The sequence below is a fragment of the Salmo salar genome, chromosome ssa12, assembly GCF_905237065.1.
Source record: "Salmo salar chromosome ssa12, Ssal_v3.1, whole genome shotgun sequence".
Taxonomy (NCBI): domain Eukaryota; kingdom Metazoa; phylum Chordata; class Actinopteri; order Salmoniformes; family Salmonidae; genus Salmo; species Salmo salar.
The window spans coordinates 92,807,618-92,829,743 of NC_059453.1; the positions used below are offsets into that span (position 1 = coordinate 92,807,618).

The following is a 22,126-nucleotide window of genomic DNA, read 5'->3' on the forward strand; positions in this document are numbered from 1 at the left end:
AACTTTGGAAGTATGCTTGTGGTCATTGTCCATTTGGAAAACCCATTTGCGGCCAAGCTTTAACTTCCTGACTGATGTCTTGAGATGTTGCTTCAATATATCCACATAATTTCCCTCCCTCATGATGCCATCTATTTGGTGAGGTGCACCAGTCCCTCCTGCAGCAATGCACCCCCACAACATGATGCTGCCACCCCCGTGCTTCACGGTTGGGATGGTGTTCTTTGGCTTGCAAGCCTCCTCCTTTTTCCTCCAAACATAACGATGCTCATTATGGCCAAACAGTTCTATTTTTCTTTCATCAGACCAGAGGACATTTCTCCAAAAAGTATGATCTTTGTCCCCATGTGCAGTTGCAAACCGTAGTCTGGCTTTTTTATGGCGTTTTTTGAGCAGTGGCTTCTTCCTTGCTGAGCGGCCTTTCAGGTTATGTCGATATAGGACTTGTTTTACTGTGGATATAGATACTTTTGTACCTGTTTCCTCCAGCATCTTCACAAGGTCCTTTGCTGTTGTTCTGGGATTGATTTGCACTTTTCGCACCAAAGTACGTTGATCTCTAGGAGACAGAACGCGTCTCCTTCATGAGCGGTATGACGGCTGCGTGGCCCCATGGTGTTTATACTTGCGTACTATTGTTTGTACAGATAAACGTGGTACCTTCAGGCGTTTGGAAATTGCTCCCAAGAATGAGCCAGACTTGTGGGGGTCTAAAATAATTTTTCGGAGGTCTTGGCTGATTTCTTTTGATTTTCCCATGATGTCAAGCAAAAAGGCACTGCGTTTGAAGGTAGCCCTTGAAATACATCCACAGGTACACCTCCAATTGACTCAAATGATGTCATTTAGCCTATGAGAAGCTTCTAAAGCCATGACATCATTTTCTGGTATTTTCCAAGCTGTTTAAAGGCACAGTCAACATAGTGTATGTAAACTTCTGACCCACTGGAATTGTGATACAGTGAATTATAAGTGAAATAATCTGTCTGTGAACCACTGCATCGTTGTAAAAATTACTTGTGTCATGCAAAAAGTAGATGTCCCAACCGACTTGCCAAAACTATAGTTTATTAGCAAACAATTTGGGGAGTGGTTGAAAAACGAGTTGTAATAAGTTCAACTTAAGTGTATGTAAACTTCCGACTTCAACTGTTAATTTCCCCCCAAGCTGACACCACGACAACTCTCAATGAGCTACACTGGAAACCACATATCCTGAGGCCACACTTATTATAACTAGGCATTTAATAAAGGAAATCTGAGGTAAACACTCCTGAAATTCAAACAACACATGTCCTGTGCTACACACGAGGAGATCACACTTGACCATTGTTACTCTCCCTTCTGGGATGGCTACAGTGCCTTCCCCCGCCCTACCTCTGGCAAATTAGATTACGCCTCCACCCTACTCCTCCCCGCCTATAGGCAGAAGCTTAAACTAGAAGCACCTGTGGTAAGGACTGTTCAACGTTGGTCTGACCAATTGGAATCTATGCTTCAAGACTGTTTTGTTCACGCGGACTGGGAAATGTTCCTGGTCGCATCAGTATACACTGACTCAGTGACTGGGTTTATCAGGAAGTGGATAGAGGATGTTGTTCCTACTGTGATGATTATAACTTGTCCAAACCAGAAAACCGTGAATAGATGGCAGCATTCTAGCAAAACTGAAAGCGTGAACCACTGCATTTAACTACGGAAAGGTGACTGGGAACATGGACGTGTACAAACAGACCAGCTACGACCTCCGTAAGGCAATCAAAGAGACAAAACAACAGTACAGGGACAAAGTGGAGTTGCAATTCAACGGCTCAGACGCAAGACGCATGTGGCAGGGACTCCAGACAATCACGGATCATAAAGGGAAAGCCAGCCACATTGTGGACACTGACGCCTCACTGCCAGACAAGCTAAACACCCTTTTCACCTGCTTCGAGGAAAACAACACAGAGCCGCCGACGTGGGCCCCCGCCGCTCACGAGGACCATGTGCTCCCGATCTTCTTGGCCGACGTGATTTAGTCGTTCAAGCGTGTTAACCCTTGCTGGACTGGTTGGAGTGTTTACGGACATATTCAATCTCTCCCTATCCCAGTCTGTTGTCCCCACTTGCTTCAAGATGTCCATCATTGTTCTTGTACCCAAGAAGGCGAAGGCAACTGAACTAAATGGACAGGGTTAAAAGCTTTAAGTTCCTCGGCCTGCACAGCACTTAGGAACAGAAATGGTCCCTCTAGACCGACAGCGTGGTGAAGACAGCGCAAGAGTGCCTCTTCAACCTCACGAGGCTGAATAAATTTGTCTTGGCCCCTAAGACACCATGAACTTCTATAGATGCACCGGGCTGCATCACCGCCCAATATAGCAACTGCACCGCCCTCAACCGCAGGGCTCTCCAGAGGGTGGTGCGGTCAGTCCAACGCATTACTGGGGGTGCACTGCCTGCCCTTCAGGACATCTACAACACCCATCATAGGAAGGCCAAGAAGATCATCAAAGACCTCAGCCACCCAAGTCACGGCCAGTTCACCCCACTACCATCTAGAAGGCGGAGACAGAGAGACTGAAAAACAGCTTCTATCTCCAGCAGAGTATGTGAGCAGAGTGGAGCCAAGAGTGAAATGCATTCCAGGTGACTACCTCATGAAGCTGGTTGAGAGAATGCCAAGAGTGTGCAAAGCTGTCATCAAGGCAAAGGGTGGCTACTTTGAAGAATCTTAAATCTAAAATATATTTAGATTTGTTTAACACTTTTTTGATTCCCTACATGATTCCATATGTGTTATTTCATAGTTTTGATGTCTTCACTATTATTCTACAATGTAGAAAATAGTACAAATAAAGAAAAACCCTTGAATGAGTAGGTGTGTCCAAACTTTTGACTGGTACTGTATAACCACTGCTGTATGCACCATTTCTATTCATTCGGAAAGTATTCAGACCCTTTGGCATTTTCCACATTTTTTTACGTTACAGCCTTATTCTAAAATGTATTAAATATTTTTTTCCACGTCATCAATCAACACACAATGCCCCATAATGACAAAGCAAAAACAGGTTTTAGATTTTTTTAAACATTTGTTAAAAATAAAATAAAAACTTAAATCACATTGACATAAGTATTCAGTACATAAGAATTCAGTACTTTGTTGAAGCACCTTTGGCAGTGATTACAGCCTCAAGTCATCTTGGCTATGACGCTATAAGCTTGGCACACCTGTATTTGGGGAGTTTCTCCCATTCCTCTCTGCAGATCCTCTCAAGCTCTGTCAGGTTGGATGGGGAGCGTTGCTGCACAGCTTTTTTCCAGGTCTCTACAGAGATGTTCGATCGGGTTCAAGTCCGGGCTCTGGCTGGGCCACTCAAGGACATTCACAGGCCTGTCCCAAAGCCACTCCTGCGTTGTCTAGGCTGTGTGCTTAGGGTCATTGTCCTGATGGAAGGTGAACCTTCACCCCAGTATGAGATCCTGAGTGCTCTGGAGCAGGTTTTCATCAAGGATCTCTCTGCACTTTGCTCCATTAATCTTTTTTATTTATGTATTTTTTTCTCCTTTATTTAACCAGGTAGGCCAGTTGAGAACAAGTTCTCATTTGCAACTGTGACCTGACCAAGATAAAGCATAGCAATTCGACACATACAACAACACAGAGTTACACATGGAATAAACAAACATACAGTCAATAATACAGTAGAACAAAAGAAAACAAAAAGTCTATATACAGTGAGTGCAAATGAGGTAAGGTAAGGCAATAAATAGGCCATGGTGGCGAAGTAATTATAGTATAGCAATTAAACACTGGAATGGTAGTTGTGCAGAAGATGAATGTGCAAGTAGAGTACTGGGGTGCAAAGGAGCAAGATAAATAAATAAATACAGTATGGGGATGAGGTAGGTAGATAGATGGGCTGTTTACAGATGGGCTATGTACAGGTGCAGTGATCTGTGAGCTGCTCTGATAGATAGCTGGTGCTTAAAGCTAGTGAGGGAGATATGAGTCTCCAGCTTCAGAGATTTTTGCAGTTTGTTCCAGTCATTGGCAGCAGAGAACTGGAAGGAAAGACGACCAAAGGAGGAATTGGCTTTGGGGGTGACCAGTGAGATATACCTGCTGGAGCGCGTGCTACGAGTGGGTTTTTGCCTATCTTTGTCTCTGTGCTGACTAGTCTCCCAGTCCCTACCGCTGAAAAACATCCCCACAGCATGATGCTGCCACCACCATGCTTCACCATAGGGATGGTGCCAGGTTTCCTCCAGACGTAACGCTTGGCATTCAGGCCAAATAGTTCAATCTTGGTTTCATCAGACCAGAGAATCTTGTTTCTCATGGTCTGAGAGTCTTTAGGTGCCTTTTGGCAAACTTCAAGCGGGCTGTTGTGTGCTTTTTACTGAAGAGTCGCTTCTGTCTGGCCACTCTACCATAAAGGCCTGATTGGTGGAGTGCTGCAGAGATGGTTGTCCTTCTGGAAGGTTCTCCCATCACATAGGAACTCTAGAGCTCTGTCTGAGTGACCATCGGGTTCTACAATCAAGTTGTAGAAACAACTCAAGGATGATCAATGGAAACTTTGAGTCTCATAGCAAAGGATCTGAATACTTATGTAAATAAGGTATTTCTGTTATTTATTTTTAATACATTTGCCATTATGGGGTATTGTGTTTAGATTGCTGAGGAAAATCAAATATTTCATCCATTTTAGAATAAGGATGTAACGTAACAAAATGTGGAAAAATTCAAGCGGTCTGATACTTTTCTGAAGGCACAGTTTTTATTCCAGACTCTGACATTGTTAATGCTGATCTTTCTTAATATTTTTTTTTTGGGGGGGGTAATTGCATTTCTAGATATTACTGCACTGTGTTAGAACTGGAAACATGCACCTGTTCTAATGGTCGGTCTGTACTTCCTGGATCCAGGTAGCAGTCTACATTCCCCACCTGGCCAAGTTCAGTCCTGACCTCTGGGGTGTGTCTCTCTGTACTGTGGATGGACAGAGGTAGGTACAACAGTCCTGACCTCTGGGGGTGTGTCTCTCTGTACTGTGGATGGACAGAGGATGTCTGGCAGATTAAAAGTTATTTAAAAACATAACTGAATGTGAAATAGTTACTTATGCTGACAACTAGGCCTTCTCTCCCTCTCTTCTTTCTTCCCTGGTTTTTCCTCTCTTCCTGGCCTCTCTCACTTCCTATCTCTTCCCCTGTTTTCCTCTCTCCTCCTGTCCTATCTTTTTTTCCCCCTGTCTTCTCCCTATCTTCTCCTTTCCCTTTCTTCCCCTGTGTTTCTCCGTTCTCCTCCCTCCTCCCCCTCCAGACACTCAGTAGGAGAAAGCAAGCAGCCCTTCTGTCTCCAGTCGTGTGTGAAGCCTCTGGAGTATGCTGTGGCTATTCACGAGGCTGGGACAGAGAAGGTACACCGCTATGTGGGGATGGAGCCCAGCGGACTCAAGTTCAACAAGCTCTACCTGGATGAGGAAGGTGGGTAAGGGAACCTTTGCAATATTGTAGGGGTTTTGTTAGTTTGGTGGAAGAATATGATATGATTTCAGTTTAAGTTAAGGCCACGTGAGTTCAAAGTGACAAGATAGTTTTTCTACCAAGTGGACATGATATCGTCTGTCTTAAGACTTATCGCTCAAAATTCTAATTCTATGAATGTACTGCGTTAACTCTGTATTAACCCTGATACTTGTGTACCTAGACAAACCCCACAACCCCATGGTGAATGCTGGAGCCATTGTCATCAGCTCTCTTATCAAGGTAAATAGGCAGACAGTCCACAGACCACACGTATACATGGTATGAGTATATCGTGCCTGACTGAATCTTCCACTGGAACGTCCCACCCGCAATGATGTGTCAATGATATACGTCACTGTCAGTGGTTTCTGAATCCACGGGGCTGAAACACATTGACGGTTCAGTGGTTTCTGAATCCACGGGGCTGAAACACATTGACGGTTCAGTGGTTTCTGAATCCACGGGGCTGAAACACATTGACGGTTCAGTGGTTTATGAATCCACGGGGCTGAAACACATTGACGGTTCAGTGGTTTATGAATCCACGGGGCTGAAACACATTGACGGTTCAGTGGTTTATGAATCCACGGGGCTGAAACACATTGACGGTTCAGTGGTTTCTGAATCCATGGGGCTGAAACACATTGACGGTTCAGTGGTTTCTGAATCCATGGGGCTGAAACACATTGACGGTTCAGTGGTTTCTGAATCCACGGGGCTGAAACCCACTAACGGTTCAGTGGTTTCTGAATCCACGGGGTTGAAACCCATTGACGGTTCAGTGGTTTCTGAATCCACGGGGTTGAAACCCATTGACGGTTCAGTGGTTTATGAATCCACGGGGCTGAAACCCATTGACGGTTCAGTGGTTTCTGAATCCACGGGGTTGAAACCCATTGACGGTTCAGTGGTTTATGAATCCACGGGGCTGAAACACATTGACGGTTCAGTGGTTTCTGAATCCACGGGGCTGAAACCCACTAACGGTTCAGTGGTTTCTGAATCCACGGGGCTGAAACACATTGACGGTTCAGTGGTTTCTGAATCCACGGGGCTGAAACCCACTAACGGTTCAGTGGTTTATGAATCCATGGGGCTGAAACACATTGACGGTTCAGTGGTTTCTGAATCCACGGGGCTGAAACCCATTGACGGTTCAGTGGTTTATGAATCCACAGGGCTGAAACACATTGACGGTTCAGTGGTTTATGAATCCACGGGGTTGAAACCCATTGACGGTTCAGTGGTTTATTAATCCACGGGGCTGAAACACATTGACGGTTCAGTGGTTTATGAATCCACAGGGCTGAAACACATTAACGGTTCAGTGGTTTATGAATCCACGGGGCTGAAACCCACTAACGGTTCAGTGGTTTATGAATCCACGGGGCTGAAACCCACTAACGGTTCAGTGGTTTATGAATCCACGGGGTTGAAACCAGTTCAATGTTTGACATGTAAAACAAATACAAACACAGAACTTATGATCCAGGTCGCCTGCCAGCCTTGGACCCAACACTGACCTAATTTGGCTTTGTCCCTGACACATGCATCTATTTGGCACCAGACTTGGGTTAAAATGCTATTGGAAATCTTTAAAACATAAACATTTGCTTTAGGCTGCCTGGAGTGCCAGGTGGGCGGGCTATGCTCGTTGTCTTTTCTATTGGTCCCATTGTAAAGTTCAAGGTCAGTCAAACACAGCAGAAGTATCTGTAATTATTTTCAAACCGTATTTGAATCCGGGTATATCTGGCATGGCTGTAGATAGTAGTCACATAGTACAATAGTGTAGTCAGTAGTGTCGTCAGTACTGTAGTCAGCAGGGTAGTCAGTAGTGTAGTCAGTAGTGTAATCAGTAGTGTCGTCAGTAGTGTAGTCAGCAGGGTAGTCAGTAGGGTAGTCAGTAGGGTAGTCAGTAGTGTAGTCAGTAGGGTAGTCAGTAGGGTAGTCAGTAGGGTAGTCAGTAGTGTAGTCAGTAGGGTAGTCAGTAGGGTAGTCAGTAGTGTCGTCAGCAGGGTAGTCAGTAGTGTAGGTAGTAGTGTAGGCAGTAGTGTAGGCAGTAGTGTAGTCAGTAGTGTTGTGTGTTCTTAACTCTTTGAACCTGATTGTGCCGGCTTTATTGCTCTCCTCTCATCCTCACACCATGCTGGGGGACTCTCCTCTCATCCTCACACCATGCTGGGGGACTCTCCTCTCATCCTCACACCATGCTGGGGGACTCTCCTCTCATCCTCACACCATGCTGGGGGACTCTCCTCTCATCCTCACACCATGCTGGGGGACTCTCCTCTCATCCTCACACCATGCTGGGGGACTCTCCTCTCATCCTCACACCATGCTGGGGGACTCTCCTCTCATCCTCACACCATGCTGGGGGACTCTCCTCTCATCCTCACACCATGCTGGGGGACTCTCCTCTCATCCTCACACCATGCTGGGGGACTCTCCTCTCATCCTCACACCATGCTGGGGGACTGTCCTCTCATCCTCACACCATGCTGGGGGACTCTCCTCTCATCCTCACACCATGCTGGGGGACTCTCCTCTCATCCTCACACCATGCTGGGGGACTCTCCTCTCATCCTCACACCATGCTGGGGGACTCTCCTCTCATCCTCACACCATGCTGGGGGACTGTCCTCTCATCCTCACACCATGCTGGGGGACTCTCCTCACATCCTCACACCATGCTGGGGGACTCTCCTCTCATCCTCACACCATGCTGGGGGACTCTCCTCTCATCCTCACACCATGCTGGGGGACTCTCCTCTCATCCTCACACCATGCTGGGGGACTCTCCTCTCATCCTCACACCATGCTGGGGGACTGTCCTCTCATCCTCACACCATGCTGGGGGACTCTCCTCTCATCCTCACACCATGCTGGGGGACTCTCCTCTCATCCTCACACCATGCTGGGGGACTCTCCTCTCATCCTCACACCATGCTGGGGGACTCTCCTCTCATCCTCACACCATGCTGGGGGACTCTCCTCTCATCCTCACACCATGCTGGGGGACTCTCCTCTCATCCTCACACCATGCTGGGGGACTCTCCTCTCATCCCCACACCATGCTGGGGGACTCTCCTCTCATCCTCACACCATGCTGGGGGACTCTCCTCTCATCCTCACACCATGCTGGGGGACTCTCGTCTCATCCTCACACCATGCTGGGGGACTGTCCTCTCATCCTCACACCATGCTGGGGGACTCTCCTCACATCCTCACACCATGCTGGGGGACTCTCCTCTCATCCTCACACCATGCTGGGGGACTCTCCTCTCATCCCCACACCATGCTGGGGGACTCTCATCCTCACACCATGCTGGGGGACTCTCCTCTCATCCTCACACCATGCTGGGGGACTCTCCTCTCATCCTCACACCATGCTGGGGGACTCTCCTCTCATCCTCACACCATGCTGGGGGACTCTCCTCTCATCCTCACACCATGCTGGGGGACTCTCCTCTCATCCCCACACCATGCTGGGGGACTCTCCTCTCATCCTCACACCATGCTGGGGGAGGGAGCCTGAGATGGGTGGGAGCATCAATTTAGACAATTAATGTGGCTCTTTGGAGAGGTGTGTGTGTGTGTGTGTGTGTGTGTGTGTGTGTGTGTGTGTGTGTGTGTGTGTGTGTGTGTGTGTGTGTGTGTGTGTGTGTGTGTGTGTGTGTGTGTGTGTGTGTGTGTGTGTGTGTGTGTGTGTGTGTGTGTGTGTGTCGCTATCTCCGGCAGACAGAGAGAAAGGCAGATAGACAGCAGACAAGGTTAACTGATAGGCTGTATTATATATAAAGTTGGACGGGGCTCCAAGTGGAAGTTAGATAAAGAAGACCGAGATAACCTGAAGGAATAACAGCAGGGTTTAAGTCTGGATTTCTGCTTACCTGTTCAGAATTCATCTTCAATTGAATCGATATACTGAAATGGAAATTGTTACTGTGTCATACATCTTTGTGAAGTAAACTATCTTATTTATACCCCGATACAGGACATGCATTGACGTATGAGATTCGGGGTCTCTTGGGCCATCACTGCAATGCTATTGAATTTGTATACCGTAAAATAATGTTATTTCACAAGCAAATCCACCCTATCAGTGCTTGATCAGTGATATATAATGTACTTGTTTCAGACCAGGTGCTGTTGATTTGAAACAAGTGTACTGTTGAAAGTGTCTGTAAACAGCTGAGACTTCATGAAAATCGTTACCAGTATATTTACAAGCTGCTATATACAGTAAACACTGTGATAACTGCTTTCTTTTGTCACCGTGTACAATATTAGTAGGTTATCATCATTAATAATCATTAACAATACTATAGTAAAGTTTACATCTTCCTGTATTATAAAGTCCTGGATATTAGGACATCATTAACAATACTATAGTAAGGTTTTCAGCTTCCTGTATTATAAAGTCCTGGATATTGGGACATCATTAACAATACTATAGTAAGGTTTTCAGCTTCCTGTATTATAAAGTCCTGGATATTGGGACATCATTAACAATACTATAGTAAAGTTTTCAGCTTCCTGTATTATAAAGTCCTGGATATTAGGACATCATTAACAATACTATCGTAAAGTTTTCAGCTTCCTGTATTATAAAGTCCTGGATATTAGGACATCATTAACAATACTATCGTAAAGTTTTCAGCTTCCTGTATTATAAAGTCCTGGATATTGGGACATCATTAACAATACTATAGTAAAGTTTTCAGCTTCCTGTATTATAAAGTCCTGGATATTGGGACATCATTAACAATACTATCGTAAAGTTTACATCTTCCTGTATTATAAAGTCCTGGATATTGGGACATCATTAACAATACTATCGTAAAGTTTTCAGCTTCCTGTATTATAAAGTCCTGGATATTAGGACATCATTAACAATACTATAGTAAAGTTTTCAGCTTCCTGTATTATAAAGTCCTGGATATTAGGACATCATTAACAATACTATAGTAAAGTTTTCAGCTTCCTGTATTATAAAGTCCTGGATATTAGGACATCATTAACAATACTATAGTAAAGTTTTCAGCTTCCTGTATTATAAAGTCCTGGATATTGGGACATCATTAACAATACTATCGTAAAGTTTTCAGCTTCCTGTATTATAAAGTCCTGGATATTGGGACATCATTAACAATACTATCGTAAAGTTTTCAGCTTCCTGTATTATAAAGTCCTGGATATTGGGACATCATTAACAATACTATAGTAAAGTTTTCAGCTTCCTGTATTATAAAGTCCTGGATATTGGGACATCATTAACAATACTATCGTAAAGTTTTCAGCTTCCTGTATTATAAAGTCCTGGATATTGGGACATCATTAACAATACTATCGTAAAGTTTTCAGCTTCCTGTATTATAAAGTCCTGGATATTGGGACATCATTAACAATACTATCGTAAAGTTTTCAGCTTCCTGTATCCTAAAGTCCTTAAGGAGACTGCTACCCTGTGGTTGACTAAGCTAAAGGCCTTTTAATGTGATTGTCTTTTATGTTGCTTTTACGGTACAGGTACGTTGTTCATGTCTGTTTTCCCTCCTTCTCTGTGTCACTAGCCTGGCTCAAACAAGGCAGAGAAGTTTGACTATGTAAGTACTATACTGTACATGTCATTCCATACATCTCACCTGACATTGACACATATACAATACCGTTTAGTAGAACACACAATACAAGCTTGACACAATAACAAGCCACCCCACGCCTGCAATTATCTTGTCTTTGTCATGGAATAATAACTATATATCAGTCGTCCTTTCTGCTCAGGTGATGGATTTTATCAAGAAGATGGCTGGTCAAGAGTACGTGGGGTTCAGCAATGCCACGTGAGTTTTTGCTAATGTCTTAATTTGCCAGAGAAAAAAAAAACCATTTCTAAAACAGTTTGTCTTTGTTGCATTATTGACGTGATGTTGTGATGGACTCTTTTGGTCTCTGTGTCTCTCAGGTTCCAGTCTGAAAAAGAAACAGGCGATAGAAATTTTGCGATTGGATACTACCTCAAAGAGAAGAAGGTCAGTGAGGTAGAGAGTGTAAAACCAAAGGGACAGTACGGTGCATTCGGAAAGTATTCAGACCCCTGTTATGGAGTGAGGGGGTGGGTGTGTGAAGGCCGATATCATCAGGTTTGTTGACTACATCAGCCTAATTACACACATCTGAATCTAATTAGCTTGGAGCTTGGTCAGTGGCTGTTTTAACCTGGCTTTGGCACATATACTCCGCGATACGTCACGCCTAAGAACAGCCTTTTGCTGCCGTATGCCACACCCCATCGGGCCTTATTGCTATTATAAACTGGTTTCCATCTGCAGTGTTTTCCACCGTGGGGCAGAAATTATATTATAAACTGGTTTCCATCTGCAGTGTTTTCCACCGTGGGGCAGAAATTATATTATAAACTGGTTTCCATCTGCAGTGTTTTCCACCGTGGGGCAGAAATTATATTATAAACTGGTTTCCATCTGCAGTGTTTTCCACCGTGGGGCAGAAATTATATTATAAACTGATTTCCATCTGCAGTGTTTTCCGCCGTGGGGCAGAAATTATATTATAAACTGGTTTCCATCTGCAGTGTTTTCCACCGTGGGGCAGAAATTATATTATAAACTGGTTTCCATCTGCAGTGTTTTCCATCGTGGGGCAGAAATTATATTATAAACTGGTTTCCATCTGCAGTGTTTTCCATCGTGGGGCAGAAATGATATTATAAACTGGTTTCCATCTGCAGTGTTTTCCACCGTGGGGCAGAAATTATATTATAAACTGGTTTCCATCTGCAGTGTTTTCCACCGTGGGGCAGAAATTATATTATAAACTGGTTTCCATCTGCAGTGTTTTCACCCGTGGGGCAGAAATTATATTATAAACTGGTTTCCATCTGCAGTGTTTTCCACCGTGGGGCAGAAATTATATTATAAACTGGTTTCCATCTGCAGTGTTTTCCACCGTGGGGCAGAAATTATATTATAAACTGGTTTCCATCTGCAGTGTTTTCCACCGTGGGGCAGAAATTATATTATAAACTGGTTTCCATCTGCAGTGTTTTCCACCGTGGGGCAGAAATTATATTATAAACTGGTTTCCATCTGCAGTGTTTTCCATCGTGGGGCAGAAATTATATTATAAACTGGTTTCCATCTGCAGTGTTTTCCATCGTGGGGCAGAAATGATATTATAAACTGGTTTCCATCTGCAGTGTTTTCCACGTGGGGCAGAAATGATTGATGCACTGGACTTCTACTTCCAGGTAAACGATACATCCTCAAGATAGCACTTTACCACACTGTGATACTGTGATGCTATGTATATGTTGAATATTTCTACTAATGCATCATGATGATTTATTACTGGAAAATGTCATAGAGCATCACCTCTATACAGTATGTATGAGGAGTCACAGTCACTGCAGACACAGGCACTGAGTCACAGACACTGTAGACACAGACACTGAGTCACAGACACTGAGTCACAGACACTGAGTCACAGGCACTGAGTCACAGACACTGCAGACACAGGCACCGAGTCACAGACACTGTAGACACAGGCACTGAGTCACAGGCACTGAGGAACAGGCACCGTAGACACAGACACCGTAGACACAGACACCGTAGACACAGACACCGTAGACACAGACACCGTAGACACAGGCACTGAGTCACAGGCACTGAGTCACAGACACTGTAGACACAGGCACTGAGTCACAGACACTGAGTCACAGGCACTGAGTCACAGACACTAAGTCACAGACACCGAGTCACAGACACCGAGTCACAGGCACCGTAGACACAGACACTGTAGACACAGACAATGAGTCACAGACACGGAGTCACAGGCACTGAGTCACAGACACTGTAGACACAGGCACCGAGTCACAGGCACTGAGTCACAGACACGGAGTCACAGACACTGAGTCACAGACACTGTAGACACAGGCACTGAGTCACAGGCACTGAGTCACAGACACGGAGTCACAGGCACCGAGTCACAGACACTGTAGACACAGGCACTGAGTCACGGGCACTGAGTCACAGACACTGAGTCACAGACACTGAGTCACAGACACGGAGTCACAGACACTGAGTCACAGACACTGTAGACACAGGCACTGAGTCACAGGCACTGAGTCACAGACACTGAGTCACAGGCACTGAGTCACAGACACTGTAGACACAGGCACTGAGTCACAGACACTGAGTCACAGGCACCGAGTCACAGGCACCGAGTCACAGACACTGTAGACACAGACACTGTAGACACAGGCACTGTAGACACTCTCTCTATGTTTTAGTAAATAAATGATTTCCTTTCAGCTCTGTTCCATAGAGGTGACCTGTGAGTCTGGGAGTGTCATGGCCGCCACGCTGGCCCATGGGGGCATATGCCCAATCACAGGCGAGCGGGTGCTGAGTGCCGAGGCCGTACGGAATACCCTGAGTCTCATGCATTCCTGCGGCATGTACGACTTCTCTGGGCAGATGGCCTTCCATGTAAGTCAAACTGTAGTCATATAGTAGTTATACAGTAGTCATATAGTAGTCATACAGTAGTCATATAGTAGTTATACAGTAGTTAATCAGTATTTATATAGTAGTTATACAGTAGTCATATAGTAGTTATACAGTAGTCATATAGTAGTTATACAGTAGTTAATCAGTAGTTATATAGTAGTTATACAGTAGTCATATAGTAGTCATACAGTAGTTATACAGTAGTTATACAGTAGTTATATAGTAGTTATATAGTAGTCATACAGTAGTCATATAGTAGTTATACAGTAGTCATATAATAGTTATATAGTAGTTATACAGTAGTTATACAGTAGTCATATAGTAGTTATACAGTAGTCATATAGTAGTTATATAGTAGTCATATAGTAGTCATACAGTAGTCATATAGTAGTTATATAGTAGTCATATAGTAGTCATACAGTAGTCATATAGTAGTTATACAGTAGTTATACAGTAGTAATATAGTAGTCATATAGTAGTCATATAGTAGTCATATAGTAGTTATACAGTAGTCATATAGTAGTTATACAGTAGTTATATAGTAGTCATATAGTAGTTATACAGTAGTCATATAGTAGTTATATAGTAGTTATACAGTAGTCATATAGTAGTTATACAGTAGTTATGCAGTAGTAATAGAGTAGTCATATAGTAGTTATACAGTAGTCATATAGTAGTTATACAGTAGTTATACAGTAGTAATATAGTAGTCATATAGTAGTCATATAGTAGTCATATAGTAGTTATACAGTAGTTATACAGTAGTTATACAGTAGTTATATAGTAGTTATACAGTAGTCATATAGTAGTTATACAGTAGTCATATAGTAGTTATACAGTAGTCATATAGTAGTTATACAGTAGTCATATAGTAGTCATATAGTAGTTATACAGTAGTTATACATTAGTCATACAGTAGTTATACAGTAGTCATATAGTAGTCATATAGTAGTTATACAGTAGTCATACAGTAGTTATACAGTAGTCATATAGTAGTCATATAGTAGTTATACAGTAGTCATATAGTAGTCATATAGTAGTTATACAGTAGTTATACAGTAGTTATATAGTAGTTATGCAGTAGTCATATAGTAGTCATATAGTAGTTATACAGTAGTTATATAGTAGTCCTATAGTAGTTATACAGTAGTTATACAGTAGTCATATAGTACTTATACAGTAGTTATACAGTAGTTATATAGTAGTTATATAGTAGTTATACAGTAGTTATATAGTAGTTATATAGTAGTCATACAGTAGTCATATAGTAGTTATACAGTAGTTATACAGTAGTTATATAGTAGTCATATAGTAGTTATACAGTAGTTATATAGTAGTCATATAGTAGTTATACAATAGTCATATAGTAGTCATACAGTAGTTATACAGTAGTTATATAGTAGTTATATAGTAGTTATATAGTTGTTATACAGTAGTCACAGTAGTTATATAGTAGTTATACAGTAGTCATATAGTAGTCATATAGTAGTTATATAGTAGTCATACAGTAGTCATATAGTAGTCATATAGTAATTATATAGTAGTCATACAGTAGTCATATAGTAGTCATATAGTAATTATATAGTAGTCATACAGTAGTTATATAGTAGTTATATAGTAGTCACAGTAGTCATATAGTAGTTATAGTTGTTATACAGTAGTTATATAGTAGTTATATAGTAGTAATACAGTAGTTATATAGTTGTTATACAGTAGTCATATAGTAGTTATACAGTAGTTGTACAGTAGTTATACAGTAGTCATATGATGCAGTAGGGAAAAGTATGCTACTACCTATGTGTATGAATTTAATGTATTTAAACATGTACTGTACATGTTTTGCATTCTATGTTACGTGTCTTGAATGTAGCAATCCATCACCACATAAAGTTCCCTCTCAGAAAATAAAATATATTTGAATGTCATTGAATTCATTGTGGAGTAGCTTAAACTTTTAAAAATGCCATGTATTTATAGTCTTGGTAACGTAAACTTTTTAAACATGTATTGGTGAAATTAAGGCCACCTTTTTTTTTGGTTTTTTTTTGTTGGAGGCTTCAACTGACAGTTTTATCATAACTATGTATGGTCCCTGTATGGTTCTTTCTCAGGTGGGCTTGCCTGCAAAGTCCGGGGTGTCTGGAGCGGTTCTGTTGGTGGTTCCTAACGTCATGGGAGTCATGTGTTGGTCTCCTCCTTTAGACAAGGTTGGAAACAGTGTCCGGGGAATACACTTCTGCCAGGTAACGTTACTAGCTTTATTTCCAGGTGTTATAAATGATAAAATGACTGAATTGCGTGTACAGAGTGAGAAATGCTTAGGTACACCCTATGTACAGGTTATGAATGTGTTATAAAGTCTGTACGTAGGCACCCTTCGATAGTGTTACCACATACATAATGTTTCTGCCTCCCGATGCTGTACCGGAGACTGAACTTTTTGACATGTCTTTTTGACGTCTTTTTGGCATGTCTTTTTGACATGTCTTTTTTGACATGTCTTTTTGGACATGTCTTTTTGCCATGTCTTTTTTGCCATGTCTTTTTTGCCATGTCTTTTTGACATGCTTTGGTTTTCAGGAGCTGGTGTCTTCGTTTAACTTCCACAACTATGACAACCTAAGACACTTTGTCAAGAAGCAGGACCCTCGAAGGCAGGACGGAGATGATAGGGTAAGGGATTTTGTGACTTAAGAGAGTTATAAGGTAAACATAACAAAAAAAATTAACATATTTGCTAAAACATACAGTGAGGGAAAAAAGTATTTGATCCCCTGATAATTTTGTACGTTTGCCCACTGATAAAGAAAGTATCAGTCTATAATTTTAATGGTAGGTTTATTTGAACAGTGAGAGAAAGAATAACAACAACAAAAATCCAGAAAAACGCATGTCAAAAATTTTATAAATTGATTTGCATTTTAATGAGTGAAATAAGTATTTGACCCCCTCTCAATCAGAAAGATTTCTGGCTCCCAGGTGTCTTTTAAACAGGTAACAAGCTGAGATTAGGAGAACACTCTTAAAGGGAGTGCTCCTAATCTCAGTTTGTTACCTGTATAAAAGACACCTGTCCACAGAAGCAATCAATCAATCAGATTCCAAACTCTCCACCATGGCCAAGACCAAAGAGCTCTCCAAGGATGTCAGGGACAAGATTGTAGACCTACACAAGGCTGGAATGGGCTACAAGACCATCGCCAAGCAGCTTGGTGAGAAGGTGACAACAGTTGGTGCGATTATTCGCAAATGGAAGAAACACAAAAGAACTGTCAATCTCCCTCGGCCTGGGGCTCCATGCAAGATCTCACCTCGTGGAGTTGCAATGATCATGAGAACAGTGAGGAATCAGCCCAGAACCTCACGGGAGGATCTTGTCAATGATTTCAAGGCAGCTGGGACCATAGTCACCAAGAAAACAATTGGTAACACACTACGCTGTGAAGGACTGAAATCCTGCAGCGCCCACAAGGATCCCCTGCTCAAGAAAGCACATATACATGCCCATATGAAGTTTGCCAATGAACATCTGAATGACTCAGAGGACAACTGGGTGAAAGTGTTGTGGTCAGATGAGACCAAAATGGAGCTCTTTGGCATCAACTCAACTCGCCGTGTTTGGAGGAATGCTGCCTATGACCCCAAGAACACCATCCCCACCGTCAAACATGGAGGTGGAAACATTATGCTTTGGGGGTGTTTTTCTGCTAAGGGGACAGGACAACTTCACCGCATCAAAGGGACGATGGACGGGGCCATGTACCGTCAAATCTTGGGTGTGAACCTCCTTCCCTCAGCAGGGCATTGAAAATGGGTCGTGGATGGGTATTCCAGCATGACAATGACCCAAAACACACGGCGAAGGTAACAAAGGAGTGGCTCAAGAAGAAGCACATTAAGGTCCTGGAGTGGCCTAGCCAGTCTCCAGACCTTAATCCCATAGAAAATCTGTGGAGGGAGCTGAAGGTTCGAGTTGCCAAACGTCAGCCTCGAAACCTTAATGACTTGGAGAAGATCTGCAAAGAGGAGTGGGACAAAATCCCTCCTGAGATGTGTGCAAACCTGGTGGCCAACTACAAGAAACGTCTGACCTCCGTGATTGCCAACAAGGGTTTTGCCACCAAGTACTAAGTCATGTTTTGCAGAGGCGTCAAATACTTATTTCCGTCATTAAAATGCAAATCAATTTATAACATTTTTGACATGCATTTTTCAGGATTTTTTTGTTGTTATTCTGTCTCTCACTGTTCAAATAAACCTACCATTAAAATTATAGACTGATCATTTCTTTGTCAGTGGGCAAACGTAGAAAATCAGCAGGGAATCAAATACTTTTTTCCCTCACTGTAAAGTGAGGTTTAAGTTTGCTTTTGTAATGATGTGTCCTATGAATGGTTATGTAGCTGTGTGCTATTAATGGTTATGTATCTGTGTACTATGAATGGTTATGTATCTGTGTACTATCAATGGTTATGTATCTGTGTACTATGAATGGTTATGTATCTGTGTCCTACGAATGGTTATGTATCTGTGTCCTATGAATGGTTATGTAGCTTTGTCCTGTGAATGGTTATGTAGCTGTGTCCTATGAATGGTTATGTATCTATGTCCTATGAATGGTTATGTAGCTGTGTCCTATTAATGGTTATGTATCTGTGTACTATGAATGGTTATGTAGCTGTGTACTATCAATGGTTATGTATCTGTGTCCTACGAATGGTTATGTATCTGTGTCCTATGAATGGTTATGTAGCTTTGTCCTGTGAATGGTTATTTTGCTGTGTCCTATGAATGTTTATGAATCTGTGTCCTATGAATGGTTAGGTATCTGTGTCTTATGCATGGTTATGTAGCTGTGTGCTATGAATGGTTATGTATCTGTGTACTATGAATGGTTATGTAGCTGTGTCCTATGAATGTTTATGTATCTGTGTAATTTGAATGGTTATGTATCTGTGTACTATGAATGGTTATGTAGCTGTGTCCTATGAATGGTTATGTATCTGTGTAATTTGAATGGTTATGTATCTGTGTCCTATGAATGGTTATGTAGCTGTGTCCTATGAATGGTTATGTTGCTGTGTGCTATGAATGGTTATGTATCTGTGTAATTTGAATGGTTATGTATCTGTGTCCTATGAATGGCTCCCAAGTGGCGCAGCGGTCTAAGGCACTGCATCTCAGTGCAAGAGGCGTCACTACAGTCCCTGGTCCGATTCCAGGCTGTATCACATCCGGCCGTGATTGGGAGTCCCATAGGGTGGCGCACAATTGGCCCAGCGTCGTCTGTGTTTGGCCGGGGTAGGCCGTCATTGTAAATAAAAATGTGTTCTTAACTGACTTGCCTAGTTCAATAAAGGTTAAATAAAATATATATATATTTTTAAATGTATCTGTGTACTATGAATGGTTATGTATCTATGTCCTATGAATGGTTATGTATCTGTGTCTTATGAATGATGATGTATCTGTGTCTTATGAATGATGATGTATCTGTGTCCTATGTATGGTTATGGTTATGTAGCTGTGTACTATGAATGGTTATATAAATCTGTGTTCTATGAATGGTTATGTATCTGTGTCCTATGTAGGGTTGCATATTTTGGGGAATATTCAGAGGTGGAAACTTCCCGTGGGAATTAACAGGAATATATGGGAATTAACGGGAATATATGGGAATTAACGGGAATATATGGGAAATAACTGGAATATATGGGAATTAACTGGAATATATGCAAATTAATATTAATACCATTTAAATGTAGATGATTTGCATTGGATATATTTACCATATCATATTCAGACAGAAACATAAACCTTTTACCTTATCATAAGTAGACATAATTGCAAATGATTAAATCCTTCCAATAGAAAAAAAATTAAAATTGTTTCGAATTGAACTTTAATTAGATGAGTTGACTCTTCACATGGGATGATTTCACTGAACAACAAAAGAAAGGGAATATTGAATGATCCCCAATGATCCATCGCATCTCCCAAAAACGTTTTCAACATTCATCTGTAAAATGATAGTCTACAAACTAAAGCTTTGGTGGTCTTCCTCTCAGGCTTCCATGTCTTCTCCCTGGACCTCCTCAATGTCCACCTCTTGAACATCAGACTCTGAGGCCTCATCTTCACTGTCACTTTCCAACCTTGTTGAGGATAGCATGTTGTCAGTCTCAAAAAAACTCAAATATAGACCGGATGGCCACCAATTTTTCAACCCTTGTATTGGTCAGCCTGTTGCGTGCGTGGTGTGTGTGTTCCCAAACAAGGACCAGTTGCGTTCTGAGGCGGCTGATGTTGGTTTGATTTGGAGGATGATGGAGGCAACAGGGGAAAGAGCCTCAGAGCCACAAAGTCCCTTCCACCAGGTGGCTGATGAGATATGTTGGCACGACTGCCATAATCCATCTCCATCCCAAAGCCCTTGCTTGGAAGTGTACTTCGCCAGACTGCCAAGAACCTTGCCCTCATCCAGGCCAAGGTGGAAAGACACAGTAGTGATGACACCATAGGCCTTGTTTATCTCTGCACCAGACAGGATGCTCTTGACAGCATACTTGGGGTCCAACATGTACGCTGCAGCGTGTATGGGCTTCAGGCAGAAGTCTTCACGCTTTTTGATGTATTTTAGAACTGCAGTTTCCTCTGCTTGGAGCAACAGTGAAATGGGCAGGGCAGTACGGATTTCTTCTCTTACATTTGCAAGCAGAGTCTGAACATCAGACAGGATGGCATTGTCTCCCTCAATCCGTGCAATGACTACTGCTATAGGTTTCTGGAGTTTCAGGCTGCTTGCCACTCTCTCCTAAAATACATCATCCAGGAGGATCCTCTTGATGGGGCTGTCCATATTGACAGACTGTGATATGGCCATTTCTTGGAGAGACTCCTTCCCCTCCAGGAGACTGTCAAACATGATGACAACACCACCCCAACGGGTGTTGCTGGGCAGATTCAATGTGGTGCTCTTATTCTTCTCACTTTGCTTGGTGAGGTAGATTGCTGCTATAACTTGATGACCCTTCACATACCTTACCATTTCCTTGGCTCTCTTGAAGAGTGTATCCATTGTTTTTAGTGCCATGATGTTCTTGAGGAGCAGATTCAATGCATGAGCAAGCAGCACAGCCAATGGGTGTGATGTGAGGGTAGGACTCCTCCACTTTTGACCAAGCAGCATTCATGTTCGCAGCATTGTCTGTCACCAGTGCAAATACCTTATGTGGTCCAAGGTCATTGATGACTTCCTTCGGCTCATCTGTAATGTAGAGACTGGTGTGTCTGTTGTCCCTTGTGTCAGTGCTCTTGTAGAATACTGGTTGAGGGGTGGAGATTATGTAGTTAATTATTCCTTGCCCACGAACATTCGACCACCCATCAGAGATGATTGCAATACAGTCTGCTTTCTCTATGATTTGCTTGACCTTCACTTGAACTCTGTTGAACTCTGCATCCAGCAAATGAGTAGATAAAGCATGTCTGGTTGTAGGGGTGTATGCTGGGCGAAAAACATTCAGAAATCTTTTCCAATACACATTGCCTGTGAGCATCAGAGGTGAACCAGTTGCATACATACCTCGAGCAAGACGTTCATCAGCATTTCTCTGACTACGTTCCTCCATTGAGTCAAAAAAAACTTCTGATTCCAGGAGGACCAGGAGCTTTTGCTATCGATAAGGTGTCTGATTCATCATTTTCGCCTCGAATAGAAGTAGATGGACTTTAGTCAGAGGTTGCTTGTTGTGAGCGCTGAGGGAACTTTATGCATTTGGTCAGATGATTCTGCATCTTTGTTGCATTCTTCACATATGATTTGTCACAGTATTTGCAAATGTACACAGCTTTTCCTTCTACATTAGCTGCAGTGAAATGTCTCCACACATGAGATAGTGCCGTGGCATTTTCCTGTAAAGATTATAACTTTTTTTTTTAAAACAACAAATACAATTCCATGTACAGATAAATAGTTAGATTAACTCCTTTGTAAGATAAATGTTTTAAAATGAAACATGTATGGAAACAGTTGAATTAACACTCCTCAGTTAGCAGCCTCAAGCAAGCTACAA

General features: G+C 42.5%; 1 protein-coding gene across 2 annotated transcripts in view; it reads left to right on the plus strand.

The window, feature by feature from the left end:
* Positions 1-22,126, plus strand: part of LOC106566158 (glutaminase liver isoform, mitochondrial) — a 47,870-nt gene that overhangs the window by 11,552 nt on the left and 14,192 nt on the right. The window contains exons 5-14 of one of the 2 annotated variants that reach the window (XM_045691953.1): positions 4,918-4,997; positions 5,315-5,478; positions 5,702-5,760; positions 11,097-11,129; positions 11,308-11,366; positions 11,489-11,666; positions 12,740-12,790; positions 13,854-14,030; positions 16,163-16,294; positions 16,632-16,724. In XM_045691953.1, coding sequence (XP_045547909.1) covers positions 4,918-4,997; positions 5,315-5,478; positions 5,702-5,760; positions 11,097-11,129; positions 11,308-11,366; positions 11,489-11,666; positions 12,740-12,790; positions 13,854-14,030; positions 16,163-16,294; positions 16,632-16,724 — 1,026 coding nt within the window. The remainder of the gene's footprint in view (positions 1-4,917; positions 4,998-5,314; positions 5,479-5,701; positions 5,761-11,096; positions 11,130-11,307; positions 11,367-11,488; positions 11,667-12,739; positions 12,791-13,853; positions 14,031-16,162; positions 16,295-16,631; positions 16,725-22,126) is intronic. The other variant, XM_045691954.1, reaches the window with a different exon arrangement.